The 14,258-nt window shown below is 39.7% G+C and overlaps 1 protein-coding gene across 4 annotated transcripts in view; it reads right to left on the bottom strand.

Moving 5' to 3' along the window:
- Positions 1–14,258, bottom strand: part of PRKAR1B (protein kinase cAMP-dependent type I regulatory subunit beta) — a 101,470-nt gene that overhangs the window by 19,067 nt on the left and 68,145 nt on the right. For all 4 annotated transcript variants that reach the window (XM_062607985.1, XM_062607988.1, XM_062607987.1 and 1 more), the window contains exons 7-8: positions 12,033–12,191; positions 3,098–3,158 (exon numbers count right to left, since the gene is read on the bottom strand). In XM_062607985.1, the coding sequence (XP_062463969.1) occupies positions 3,098–3,158; positions 12,033–12,191 (220 nt within the window). The remainder of the gene's footprint in view (positions 1–3,097; positions 3,159–12,032; positions 12,192–14,258) is intronic.

Genomic DNA, 14,258 nt, shown 5'->3' with positions numbered 1-14,258 from the left:
TAGCAAGGGTGGCAGTAAGACCGAGGATCACATGGATGACTGAAGCGGCACTCCTGTTTCATTTGCCAGCAGGATGGTTTACAAAGTTTTTCTTTTCATTCCTCCACTTAGAGAGAGATGTTACAAAACTTCAAAGTAAACTTTAATAAGAAAAAAATACTGGTCTGTTTTATGAGTAATGGACACAGCCTGCTTCCCATGCATGGGGTCCTTATCATGCAGCTGCAGGAGCCATAATCCCTGTGATACCTACACAGCAAAAGAAAGCCTGCAAAAGACAGCAGCCTTCAGGGCTGCTCACTCTCCCACTGCCTTCCTCCTCCGGCGTCTGCTAAGGGATGGATTTTACCTGTCCTGCCTTTGGAGAGAGGAGAGGGCCAACCGACGTCTTTCTCCTCTACTCATTTGCATGAGAATTCAAGTCAACGAATTATACTTGAACTTCTATACTTTTATCAGATTTGACTGAAAGAAGTGACAGGTTTAAAAGTTATTAAAAGAAACAGATGATACAATGATATAACCTTCACTGCCTCAAAAAGTGGGGCTAAAATTCATGTACTAGAGCTCTGGTGGTTCTTATAAATTCTTATTATGAATTATTGAACTAATGTACGTTAAGACACGGCTTCCGACACCAGGATTAGATTCTGGGCTGTTCTCTTAGAATCTCATTTCCCCAGTTTGTCAAAAAAATTGCTTAGAAGTAGTGTCTGAGGGTGAAAGAGTTGGTCTTTCTAAGTTAAAATGCCTTTTGGTTGAGCTTAGAACTACACACTGAGTCTGGTAGCAAAATCAGATCAAAGTACGCAGTGCACCAAAGGTTAAGTTTTGAGTTGCCTAACACACATACGTCTCATGGTTTTATGCCACTTTCTGTTGCTTTTAGGGAAATTATTATTCCTAGCATTTTCCCCACCTAACTAATGCACTTTCCTGGTGCATTTGTGACCTTTGGTGCAGAAGCGTTAATGTCAAAGACCAAGCCCATATTATCAATGCAACATTCAAAAAGTGCTCTGTTCAACTAAAAATAAGCATAAAACTCTTTCATGCAGACTAGAGCAGGCTTTTTCATTAAAAAAAAACAAAGAAAAAAAAACCCTATGTAATTAACAATGAAAAGAAAAAGTCTCTTGAAACTTCTTCTTCAGTTGGCTTTATGAAAAATTCAGAGCTAATTCTAGATCCAGTCACAAAGTGTCCCTCTTTTGCATAAGGGAATTGTACCACTACAGATACATTGGTTAATGAGCAACAGAGCATTATACAGAATATTGTACAGAATATAAAACTGCAAATGTTTTAGTTGGAGAATTAAGCATCAAATGAAGCAGACTCTATGCTTTTTTTTGCAATTTCCAAGTTGTACCTATCAATTCTTGGCTTTACATTTAATTAAACTCCAGAAGAAAGATTTTTAACCATTAGTTTTCTCATACTTTGTTTGATATACTAAGAGCAGCTACTGATAATCTAAAAAAATCCTTAGATTATTAAAAAAAATTACTCTTACAATTGTATGGGTAGTTACAGACATCAGACAGGCCTTGAAAATGTATAGATAAGAAGCAGGCAGAGGTTTTTCCACCAAGAAATCACTGAGTTCTGTCCACATTAAGGCATGAACTGAAGTGGACTTCTCAGTGCTGTGTTGAGATTTCTAAAATACCTTTCTGTTTCCCAGGTGTCATCTACTTTTTAGACATGCGCAATAGATCCTTACACATTTCACCTAAATTCTCCATGTTCCTGAAATGATATGTCATTTTGTCCACTGCTTTTCCATCCTTAAAAGAGGTTCAAATCTTGAAGTCTTTCCTCTTTTTTTTACTATGACTCAAAAGCCATACTAGAAACGAAGATATAATTACATTGCAAACCACATGTTTAAGGAAGCGCATCTCTGAATAACCTTTCTACTCTGAAACTGTTTTGAGATGTCTCATTGTTGTAATTGCTCCTCATTAGTGCAGGTGCAGAGATCCTTTTTTCTTTAAATACCCATTGTAATTTGGCATAATTTGTACTCTTAATTTAGGAAGATTTAAATTGAGCATAAAAGAAGGTGTTTAAATGATGAAAACTTCATTAATAAGGGAGCAACATACTTACTTTAAGCACACAAATATAACTGAAGATTTCATGGACTGCACCTCTCAGAAGTTCAAGTATATTTCCACTAAGACACTCTCATATTTCAGGTACCTCATCTTAAATGGTAAATGAATACCATAAACAAGAAAAGGAAATTGCTTAAGTAGAAATATAAATACTTCAGATAGCAAATGAATCCTGAACTGTTTTTTTCAAAATAGCCCCTGCAGAAAGATGATGTTTCTCCTCCAGAACCAGCATTTCATTGTCCTGTCTAACACTGTCCTCCTTATGAGAAGCTTTTGTTCTCCTAACTGTGATTGATTGGTCAGGCATTATGGGTTTGTTGTTTTTCCTACTGAAGGCCATCAAGAACATGTCCAAATTTCGTGGCTATCACATTAATCAAAGGGAAACAAAATCCAAGCCCAAGAAGCTAAACAGATGTTTTAAGAATGTGAGACAGGGGCTGTAAAATACGAAGAAGGAAAAAAAAAAAGCAGTCCATTTTGATTTGTAAGGTTACTTTGTTCAGTGCACACAAATACAGTATTCTTGCAGGAAAAACAGCTTACCTGTCACCTGGGAGGATGTAACTAGACTTTATGACAAATTCATATCTCTGCACTGCTTTCTCCTCCATCCATATGATCTTTACTGCAACAGCAGCTACCAAAAGGTTACCAGTGCATGCCTGCTCCCATATTTAAGGAAAGGTCTGTCCTTCAAACACACAGAATCACAGAAACAGACAGGCTGGAAAAGACCTTTAAGATCATCAAGTCCAACCGTTACTCCAGGACATGTTCAGTGTCTATTAGAGAACAAGAAAAACAAGTTCTAAAAAGGACCCTTTACACTTTTATTCCCTCTGAAACGTCGCAACCACGAGACCTTCTGTTTGACCACCATTGCTTTCATCGTGCAATCAAAGACCAAAACTCATTCTGCCAACATGTATAACACAGGAACTAACAGGCAAGTCCAAAGGGCAACTGACCCAAAATGGAGACCTTGCTCAGGAATTCTTCATACATCTTCCGCTTTCTCAGTGTGCTGCCCTGTTATTAAAAGAGAGAGAAAAAGGAGGTAGAATTACACAAAGTATTTTTGTGATTTCTTCCTACAGCTGCTCTTTTTTTTCCCTCCCTTTCCAAATCTAAAGCATAGCCAGTATAAACAGCCTAAGGCAAATGTTTCCCCATAAAATGTCTGGGCAAGTTGAATTGCTGATAAGCAAAGACAGAAGGAATCAAATTCAATGCTGGTGTAATTTCACTGTCTTCACTGGTGTTACTGGACACCGTGGATTAACTGTATCCATTATTTACAGGCACTCATTTTAAAGCTAGAGCTTCATCAATTAACTGTTTAGCTAATTCAATATGTATCCTGTTGCCAGTGAGGCCCTGCTAGAAGGGAATTATGATGACAAAGTAGGATAAAACTTAAAATGTCCCCCTCATGGGTCCCATTCTTTTAGGTTAAAACCTCTTTAATGCTAAGAGCCTTTATCTGTAAGCCTGGTTTATATTCTGAATAGTGTTACATGTATTGTAACTGTCGAGCAACCTATTCATAGTATTATTTTAACAAGATTTAAGCATTTTGGAGCAGACAATCCATCAGTGTATATGCAGCTACCAGTACAGTCATTCCCGCTCTACTAAGATTTTATTGTGTGATAAATTACTGAGATACCTTCTGCTTACATAGTGTTTGAGCACCATAGACAGAAACCATAAGTAGCCATTCCAGCATGCATTTTTGAAGGCTATCCAGGTATTAATAAATACTAAGCAGTTTTACCAACGTAAAAATAATTCATCCTTAGCTCCTTCTGCAATGACACAAATGACTTGAAGACAAAACCTTCCCAGGTACCAAAGAGGAACTCCAGAGTTTTCCTTGGTACCATGCAGTTTATTCCACACTGTTACATGACAGGCCGCATAGTTTCTCCCCGGGTAGAGTCCCTATGGATGCTGAAGGCTGCCTGGTGCCTGCTAGTCAGATCTACAAGGGAGGAGTACAGCACAAAGATGATACATTCATCTTCTGAAGAAAGGGGAAATAAAGATTGCATTTGCTCTTAGCCTGGGCAGAAAAGACTATGTTTGACAGAAGCAAATGTCTACCATAGAGAGACACTTCACTATTCCTCCTCCACTTGAGCACTGTAGGTGCTGGAAAGCAGACACAGGAAGTGGGGATAGAGGAAGGAAAAGAAGAAATATTTCACTCTCCACTGTGAAAGCATACAGAAATACTCTCAGTATGAAAATGGGAAAGACTGGTGTATTCAAGTGCAATGCTGTAACTAAGAATTAGACATCATCCCTCTTCCTACACACACTGTGCAGGTGCAACTTGATCCAACGACCACCAAAGCAAAGTGAATCTTTCCAACAATATCAACAGGCTTTGCTCCAGCTTCTGACTTCAGCACCAACAGAAGCTGCTGGATGCTCTCTTCTGGAACAACTCCTCCTTGCATCCCTCTCCTGGGGCCATCCCTGCTCTGAAACAGCAACAGCACCTTCAAGAGCTGCCACTCTTTCCAAGTATCTCTGCATCAGCAGCAGCAGCACTCACTACCAAGGTCTCCTCCTCAACACCCCATTCATAATTTCCGACCCTGGTGATGACAGTTCTCCCCTCAGTGATAGCATCGGTAACCCTTCTCTGACCTCTCTGTCTGACAAACCTGGTTCTCAACCTCAGGAGCCTCGAAAAGCATTTGAAGTGCCAGAAATAAAAACACACCCAAGAAGTTCAAACGGAGGAGGCTGTGCAAACCATGCCAGATCCTGACAGCTTGCTGCAAGACAGAGCATGGAAAACCGGACACTGTGCAGTTGTTGCTTTCCTCCCTGCAATCAAGTGGAAACGAGACCAGCAAAATTGACAGCTGTGGAAAACCAGACCGGTGGTTTAGTTTGATGGGCTGGGGCAGCCAAGGACAGATGTGGAAAATGCTTTTTAAATGACTTGCGGATACAGATGAATTTTAAGAAGCAGTAATCAGTAGCCGTAAGTGACACCTGACCACAACTCTGAGTATTTAGAGATGCAGACAAGACCCAGGAAGGCAGGAACTGCAGGCATCCCGCCTGGCCCAGAGAGCAAGAGCCCATCACTCCTACAGGAAAACAGTTGTGTTACATCTTGGCTAAACTAAGCTAGGGCATGGGTACAGAATCCACCATGACAAGTGCAAAAGCAAAACTGAAGTGGAAAGAATTAATTACATATGCTGTTATCATTTCTTTTGTATCGCGATAGTAGAACCTCAGTGGGACTCCACTTAATGCATAGCTACACTGTCATGTCTCAGAACAATACCACAAAGGTAAGGGAGAACAAGAGCCTAGGAAAGAACTAGTGGTTGAGGCTTAGGAGTCGCATTTCACATCACATGTACTGAAACCCAAGGTGACCCAACTGATGGCTCATGACTCAACCTGCAGGATGGCTCCATCCAACCCTCCATCTCTCCTGAAGGAGGGAGACAACAGCCTCCAGGGCAGCATGAGCCACCTGACAGCAGAGCTTCACCTATGGGTGCCCAGGCAGGCACAGAAACTTTCTCTGCATTTTCAGAGCAGACAAGGCTGGATCCCAATAGAACAAGCATACCCCAATTTCTCTTCCAGAAAGTAGCAGCTTGGCTCACTCTCATGAACATTGTTTTCACTTCAGTGTGTTTTCCTACTAAAGCTTTCACAAGCAGAATGAGAGGAAGAGATTTTGAGAGAACACTAATGTAAGCTAAAAACAACACAGCAGAACTCTTATAAACAACCAAAGCATGTGCTTATTTCCTTGGTATTAATCATTTTTTCCTCCCCATGAAATAAAGGGAGAACATGCCTAATTCCCACCTTCCTTGGTCCCCTAATATTCCCCTTTCATCCCTTCCCATAGGCATAATGTCACCTCTCACTCCTTATTTCTTTTTTATACTTGCTTTATTTGGTCTAGTTGCTTTACCCAACTTGTGAGGCCACAGGCAGGAAAACCATCATAATCTCTACTCCTACCTTTCAAGTCACTTCTGCAGAACTGTCAACCAACATGTGTCCTGGGACATGTGCTAAGTCTGTTTTCTTGCAATATTTTCATGGAACTTCTAGAAGCAACAACAAATCAGACAGTAACAATATCTGCAGAATAGGAGATAGTATGAAAGCTTGCCAGAACAGGAAAATACAAGAAACAATTTGGAGACATTAAAAATGGGAGTAGAAAGTAACAGAATGAGCTTCCACTTGGAAAATACAGCTAAGAAATGCAAAGGAAAAGAAAAATCCAAAGCACAGATGTTTGATGAAAGGAAGAAGACTGGAAAGTTGTAAACCTGAAGGAGAGTTAAAGACAGTAGATGAGAGCTCCTTTGCAGCATTAGACTGCAACAAGAATACAGCCAAGGCTATTTTGGTCGTACACTCAGACATTATCTAGGAATGAAGTTCAGAGGCTTCATCTCCATGGCTCGGATGTCATGGTGCCTGACATGCTACACTCTGTTTTGGTACCTCTTCTCCAGAAAAGTATTCCTACACCAAAGCCTGAAAAATGCTAAAACACTTGGCGAGGGCTGATAAGGAAGGAGCAAAACAAATTCAGCCTGTAGATGTTAGCTCAACAGTAGGATCATAGGTATGGTATCTGCATAGCTGGCATGCACTGTTGCAAGGGTTTTAAGTAGACAGCGATAATCATCTACAGACAGATGACAGAAGGAGAAGGCAATTTGGTACAGCATAACTTGACATAACTCAAAGTAATAAGAGAAAATTAAGAAAATCTAATTTAAGTTCAATATGAAAGATATTTTCCCTATGTAGGAATTATTCTCTTGCAGAAGATTTTCCCAAGGGAAGCAGTAGAACTCTTACTGCTTGAGCCAGATAAAAACAATAGTAAATGTACATGAATAATTCTGCACTGGCAGGGTTCTTGATGGCATGTTTTAAAAAGTCTTTATTAATTCTGCTTTTTCTAACCTATTAATATCTTATTTCAATAGTCGCTGCTTCTCCCTCTCCCCCTGTTCCTTTGTTCACTTTCTCCCTGGTTCTGAGCTGTCATGCACAAGCTCATCTTCTTAAAGACAGTGGTTCCGCTAACTAGGAAGACTTGTTAATATTCTAAGTTGCAGTGCTCCTCCCTGAAACAGTCCCAAGGAGAAACAAGATCACTTGCATTTGCCAAATCCACACAGAAAAGAGCTCAAACCCAGTTTTAGGGACGCTTAAAAACGTAGCAAGCCCTAGGCTTAGCTTAAGCAATACACAGGCTAGGAAAAATGAATGCCCCACAGATTGTAACAGGTCTTGCTGAATAGGACTGTTGCCTTTTTTTCCAGCTGCCCCTTCTTCACTTTCCCTGATTTCTTTCAGTTTTTCTTCTCATTCCTCCAGTCCAGTCTCTATGTTACTCCCTTCTGCCTGCCTCTTTGCTTTGCACCTCCAGCACTCTTTATGTCTTCTTTCTTGCTTCAATTTTACAGGTGGAATTGACCAGGTCCTTCCTAAAAACCCCCACCTTCTCTAAGAAGCCAAATGGCTACCAAAAGGCAAAGCATGGCTTAAGTTTCAAATAAAAAAGTTCTCCTGGCAGGAGGTGCCAGAATGGCCTCCTGAAGTGCTCCAGCCCATTTAATCCCTGCATAAACCTGATATTGAATGATGCTTTAGGTGTATATTCTTACAGGCGCATGAAAGAGTCACCATGCATACTGGCCATGAGAACAAAATTGCCAAGATCCTGGTGCTGTATCACACAGAAGTTGGATGGATTGCAGGCTTCGGATTGGCTTTATGTTTTGGCCACCATGCAACCTACATGCAACATGAAGTCCTTCTGACTTTATTTGAATAGAAAAAGGCACCTGTTAAAGAAATTGTTCTCAAGTTCAAAGTTGTGAAAAGATGATAAAACAAAGCCAAAATAGCATAAAGAAAATGAGGCATGACATCAGGAACTAACTGACTAACTTGATTTGTCATGACTTACATCCCAATATTGTAACTCATTTCTGTGAAGAAGTCTGCCAAATAGGCAAAAAGTATTGTATCCCATACAACTCTGATCTCAAAGCCAGGTATCCTGGACCATGGGAACTAGAGGATAGTTAAATCATTCCGAATCAAGCCTTCTTAAAGAAGAAATTAAAAGAAATTAATACTTCAAATTTCCTCAGTCTGGGAACTGAATTGTCAGGGGGTTCAATCTGATGTTGGGATACAGACATTTACTGCTCTGGTATTTGTGGTATTTGCTATATTTAGAATACAAATATTGTAATACCCTGTGATGTTCCCCACTCCATGATGCTCTTGAATCCCAACTGCAAAGAAGAGAGCAGTTAACATTTCACCAACTGAATTACATGAGAATCCTATGGCAAAAATTCCTTTGCCTCTCTCCCAGAGGAATGTAAGTAAATAAATATAGAATATATACATAAGTGTGTGTGTGTGCACAGAGAACACACACATACAGAAATCTGCAACAGAGTGAAAAGCATGCAGCTCAGAACAGATAACTGAATGAAATAAATGGAACACACAGATGGACAGATAATTTGTGAATGTGCTTGGGAAGGGAACATGTTCGAGTGGGTTTTTGCAATCCATCTAGTACAATGAATTTCATGGTATAATAATTTGTCAAGGACTCCAGAGAAAGCCAAGCCATTTCACTGCAAATCCTGACAAAAGAAACTATTCCAACATTTACAATCATCACAGCTGCTAAAACAAACTTGAATGTAACCTTCAAGCCATCAGGGTACCTAAGCTGCGACAATGAAATATAAAGAAATATATCTGTTTTAACAAACTTCCTTTGGGACAAACCAAATAATAAATGGATGACAAGTGTAACTAAAAGCCAGCAGGAACTTTTTGCATCAGGCTTTGTCCATCCACAAAAAAGAAGACAAACTCCCAACCTCCTGGGATGCATTTTATTCATACCATAAACCAGTCAGGATCAATGGGACATGTATGTGGGGAAAATGGCACTTAAGCAGACATGAAACTAGAAATTACTAAATGCAAAGTAAAGAAGCAAAACAGAGGCTGCAAGGAGAAATGAGGTAGAGAGTCAAGTGGCTCACAACAGGATAAAATCTTTTTGGCAAGAGTGAATCTGAAGGTATGATTTGCAAATAAATATTTACAATGTGAATAAAATTTCAACACCAGACTGACAAAAACATGGGGCTGGTCATGGCCGGGAAGGAATGTAGATGAAAGAAAAAAACATCTTGGGTTATGGAGGGGCTTTATCTCACTACAGAAAAGAAAACAACAACCCATATCTTTGGAAGAAAGAAGTCACTGATCCCCTGGACAAAAGTATTTGCAAGCAGAAAATGAAAAAGAAAACCTCACTCACTGATTTTAAAACCATCTTAAATGATGTATCTCAAAAGATACCTTAAACATTAATATCTCTTATTTAAAGGCAGAACCTTTCTACATCCAGAATATCTAGCAGCTTTCTAGAAGCATAAGCTTAGTGGCTAAATGTCAGGAAACCATGTTTCTGTGACTTGAAAGGCAGCTACGACTACATCTTGAAACTGAGTACAGCAAAACCAGCCATGTAATGGTGGAGTTAGCTTCAAGTATGAAATGCAGCCACTGAAACATGATGTAATTAATTCTTAGGCTTGAGGAAATGTGCAGAGAGACACTGTAACCTGCCCTCACACGAATGCACAAAGACAGGTGTCTCATTTCACCTACAGCAAAGAAATCATCCACGCTGCACCTACAAATATATGAAAAGATGACACAATTCATGGAGTCTGGATAGGTAAATTGCATTTAGTGTGGATAGCACTTAAAATTAGACATTTTCTATACCTGAAGCAATTAATTCACTATACCACCTGAAATATTTCCTAAGTATGAAGAATGCTACAATTACACTGTCTGGGTATCTAATGTAATGCAACAGACCACCAATTTTTAATGACCTCAACTGTAAAAAAACACAAGAGGGAGAGAAAACACCTCCATGTAAAGTTAAAGCTCTCATCAACTGCAGGAACTCAGCTTGCTAGGTAAGATACAGCAATCACTGGTTCAGAGAATATGTAATTCATTTGAAAAGCACTTAGCACTACACTAGAATGAAACAGAAGTATATCCATAACTTTCAAGTTGTATGCATAGCTAAGGCTAGCAGTAAAAAAAGTGTCTTTTCCACTTGGGACTTCAAGTCCTTTTAGTAAAATACTGTCTCTGCATCAAATATTCATCTTCTGAAGGCTGCTATCAGATGGTAATGGACACATGACCAAACCTGAAAGCTCCCAGCATTGCATGATGTTAGGTGCCACTATTTCCATCAACGCTTAAAACTGAAATTACCTCTAGGCTATGATGACTGTGAATCTGTCCTTCAATTCTTTAGTAGCAAGGTTACAGGCAGCTGTAAAAAGCTATGCTTAAAAAAACAAGGAGTATGTGTCTTGCCCCAACATTTATGGCTCCTACATTCCTTCTCTTTTATACCTTGGGTTTCTTCCTTGCAGCATGCAGGTTCATTCATCAGACTAGTTATTACAGACACCCCTCCACTGCATCTGTGCAGGACATGGGACAAATAAGCTGAGTGTGTCTCTTAAGTCTGTTAGGAAATACTCATACTCTCTGTTTAAGAAATACCTTGCAGAAAGGTCTCGGTTACTACTGCCTGCTTCCCTGCACTGGGAAGCATTCAAAACTATTCATCCTGCTTATCCACAAGAGAGAGAAGACAGTACACTTTGGTGTATTTTGTCTTGGAGCAATCAACCTGAAAATTTTGGGATGGAGTAAAATCAATCCAGCTTACTCTCCTACATGTCAGTGTGATGTTCATTTATGTGATACAGAACTCAACCTATGAAATAAAGAGTGAAAACCAGCAATGCTTCATACAAACATCCAGCAATCACACAGCATAAAGATCACTCTTACACTCTATTGCTTAAGAACTAATCATTTAAGTGTAAAATCTACTCAATTCTCCTGCTATTTATGTTATCCATGATATGCACTAGAAATACAAATGACTTCAAAATGCACAATCCTTTATCTTTCTCAGAGCAGTGTAATTTCCTTCAGATCAGAATGAAACAATGCAGCTTTTGGAGACAAGTCCTATTGAGAAAGAAGATTTACACAAGAGTTATGTCTATTAACTACCAAAATGAAAGGAATATTTTATGAAGAAGGAAGACATGCACATGGACACTGGAAGCAAACTCATTAAAAAGGTTATGATGTTTCTAAAGTTAATTATCTGATGAAGTTTCCATTATAAACTAACGACTCAAGAAACAAAAACAAATCCATAACCTAGTGCACACCCCAGGTGCCCAGGTCTGTTGAGCTTTGCTGCAGAGATCAGGGAGTTCGAAAGGAGCAGAGCAATGAATCATTAGCAGCTACCATCCTACAGTACGTGTGGTATGTACTGGCTAATGTAAAGACCAAGACTTTTTTATATGAGAGATGGATCTACCTTGTATTGCCTGCCTTGAAGAGTGTAATACAAGTTCAGACAAAGACTTCAAAGGCAAGGGGTAGGGCTGAAAAACATTTTGAGGTCCATGATAAGGAGAAGATCTGCATAGCCTCAGTGGGTAACAGAGGCCTCCTGACATTTTGATTCAAATATAGTAGTTACACATAATGTTATTCAATTGCATTTCTGACTCAGCATCTTTCTGCTGAATCTTGTCCCCTTTCCCTTCAGTTCACTCAATTTAGTTACCCAATGTTATTGTCATGTCCTCTCTCTTTTATGCAGGAACACACACTATACAACCTTCTATCATCAATGTACTCTCAACACAGAAGTGCTGGTGCTACAAAAGAAAGTAAAAAATATAAACTCTATAAACAAGACTTTCTCCATAAACTTACCATTAAAATGCGTCTGTAGCTGTCTCTGTCGATGCCCCAGAGCTTGAGATCTGTTTTGGCCTTGACGGTGGCAGCCCGGGGTGTTCCATAGATCAATGCCAGTTCCCCGAAGCTGCCTCCTTCTCCGATGCTGGTGACCCACTCTCCGTTGACATAAACCTACCATGGCACAAGACAAGTTTGGGGACTTGCAGTTTTCCTCCTACTGCCAGTTACCTAAAAAGCAATTAGTAATTTCCTTTCTAATCGTCAATGCTGGAGACACAGAAGGAAAACAAGAGGGTAATAGTTTCCACAGTTAGTCCCCAAAGAGGGCAACAACCCGCTTTGTGGACAGAATTTCAAGTTGTCTTGCTTCAGTACAATGACTGCATTTACTCTCTCAGTTTTCAGCTCCCATGGTTAACTGGCATCGTGTTTTCCCTCTTGTGTTCAAGGCTCAGACAGTCAGCATGCAGAACTGTCACAACTTTGGCTTTTCATTAACACTGTCAAACTTGAAAGGAAGGAGATTTGTTGATCTATGTAATGAGGTTTGCTGAAAAGCACCATGGCCACAAAATGTAAAACAGTCAAAACAGGGAAACATCTTTTGAAAAGGAACATTTTTGTCTTCCCTAAGCTCCCAGTAATAATCTAAATATAATGATTGAGATCTCTTTCTACCTTAGTGAAAACTATGAAGTGCTTTGGACTTGAAAAGCTGTATCTAGAATTACCCTCTGTCTTTAACATCAGCTCTACAGAACTTATGAAGCAGTATCTGACCCACAGCCTATACAGGTAACTAGGTAACACACCCTCTCAAAACACACTCCGGATCAATACCACTATCACTATTTTTCCCGGATGATGTCTAACTTGAGAAGAATTCCTACACTTCAGCGCTATTTAATACCTTCACTGGAGAAAGGGGGGCTCATGCAGGTGCCTGCCACTGGGCTGCGTTTTCCTCACTATTCATGGACTGTACAGCTCATGAGCCATAATAGTGTATTTGAAGACTGATATGGATTGTGTATTCTGCAGTTTGCTTGTAGGCTTGCTGCTGTAAACCTACACAATAAACCCTCTTCATTCTGTTAATGTGTCTGTGAGTCTAGAGGGTAGGAAGAACTGTGTGCATTTACCCAGTGCAGAATACATCCCAATCTGTTACAGACTGATAACAGTAGAAACCAACCAGAATGATTTTCATTTGTCTGGAAGCTCTGAGAAGCAAATACTGTGAAGAAAATACACAAGTATTCTTATCCTAAGCAGAAACCCGTTATCAATTACTGAGTAACAGACTAGCATGTCTTACTACATGAATCAGAGCTGTGCTCAAGCTGGGCATGAGAAAAGACAGTGACCAAACTAAATGAATTGGGGTCAAAATTCAACAAACTGTCAGTATTAATTTTACTTCTATCTTCATTTTATGATGAAAAGGTGTTTTACAGACTACAGCTGGAATCAATCCCAATTTATCTTAGCAATTTTCAGTTAAGATCTGATCCAGCTTCTACTGAGGTCAATGAAATGCTGCCTCAGTAGGAGATGAATGAGGCCACGGAGCAGTTCAGCCAATCAAGAGACCTCTTGGGTATCAGCTGAAAAGAAGCAATATTAGCATCACTGCTGAACTCCAGGCAGTGTTGTGGCTTTTGGTGTTCCTGGAGCATCTGGGGATCAAAAGGCTAAAATTAAGGGTAAAAATAATCCCAAACAGGCAGGTGGTAGCAGACTGCCAAGAAGGAGCTAAAGCCACAAAAGCTATAGTTTCATTTCTTCACCACAACAGAACGAATGCCACATTGAAGGATACCACACAGGAGAATAACAACAGCATTTCCTTTCAAACTTTCACACTCACCACAGAAAGAAAATCTCACAGAACACTGAATCTACTTTTGATTCTCCTCATGATGAAAAAAATGAAAGCAAAAAAAAGAACTTTTAAAAAAAGCCAGGCAAACCCAAGCACTTTCCTGGTGAAAAAAGCAGGTAATACTGGACCTATTTCTGTGAGACAAGCAGGAGAAATGGATGAATAAAATCTGGATTCTGAAAGGCTTGTAATATAGTGACAATGTACGAAACATTTAAAACTCAGCTAATCCATTGAAAAAATTGTCCAGATGCCTATCTGAAAGTCGGGATAGTCCCTTTCTGTAGGGATTTTGCTGGTGGGACTATGGGTTTGCTACAGTACAGTAATTCCTGTCTTCAGGGGGTGATGTG

Source organism: Pezoporus occidentalis, unplaced genomic scaffold (genome assembly GCF_034315485.1).
Source record: "Pezoporus occidentalis ecotype Australia unplaced genomic scaffold, CSIRO_AGI_Poc_V1 ctg128, whole genome shotgun sequence".
Taxonomy (NCBI): domain Eukaryota; kingdom Metazoa; phylum Chordata; class Aves; order Psittaciformes; family Psittacidae; genus Pezoporus; species Pezoporus occidentalis.
This window is presented reverse-complemented; position numbering and strand designations above follow the sequence as displayed.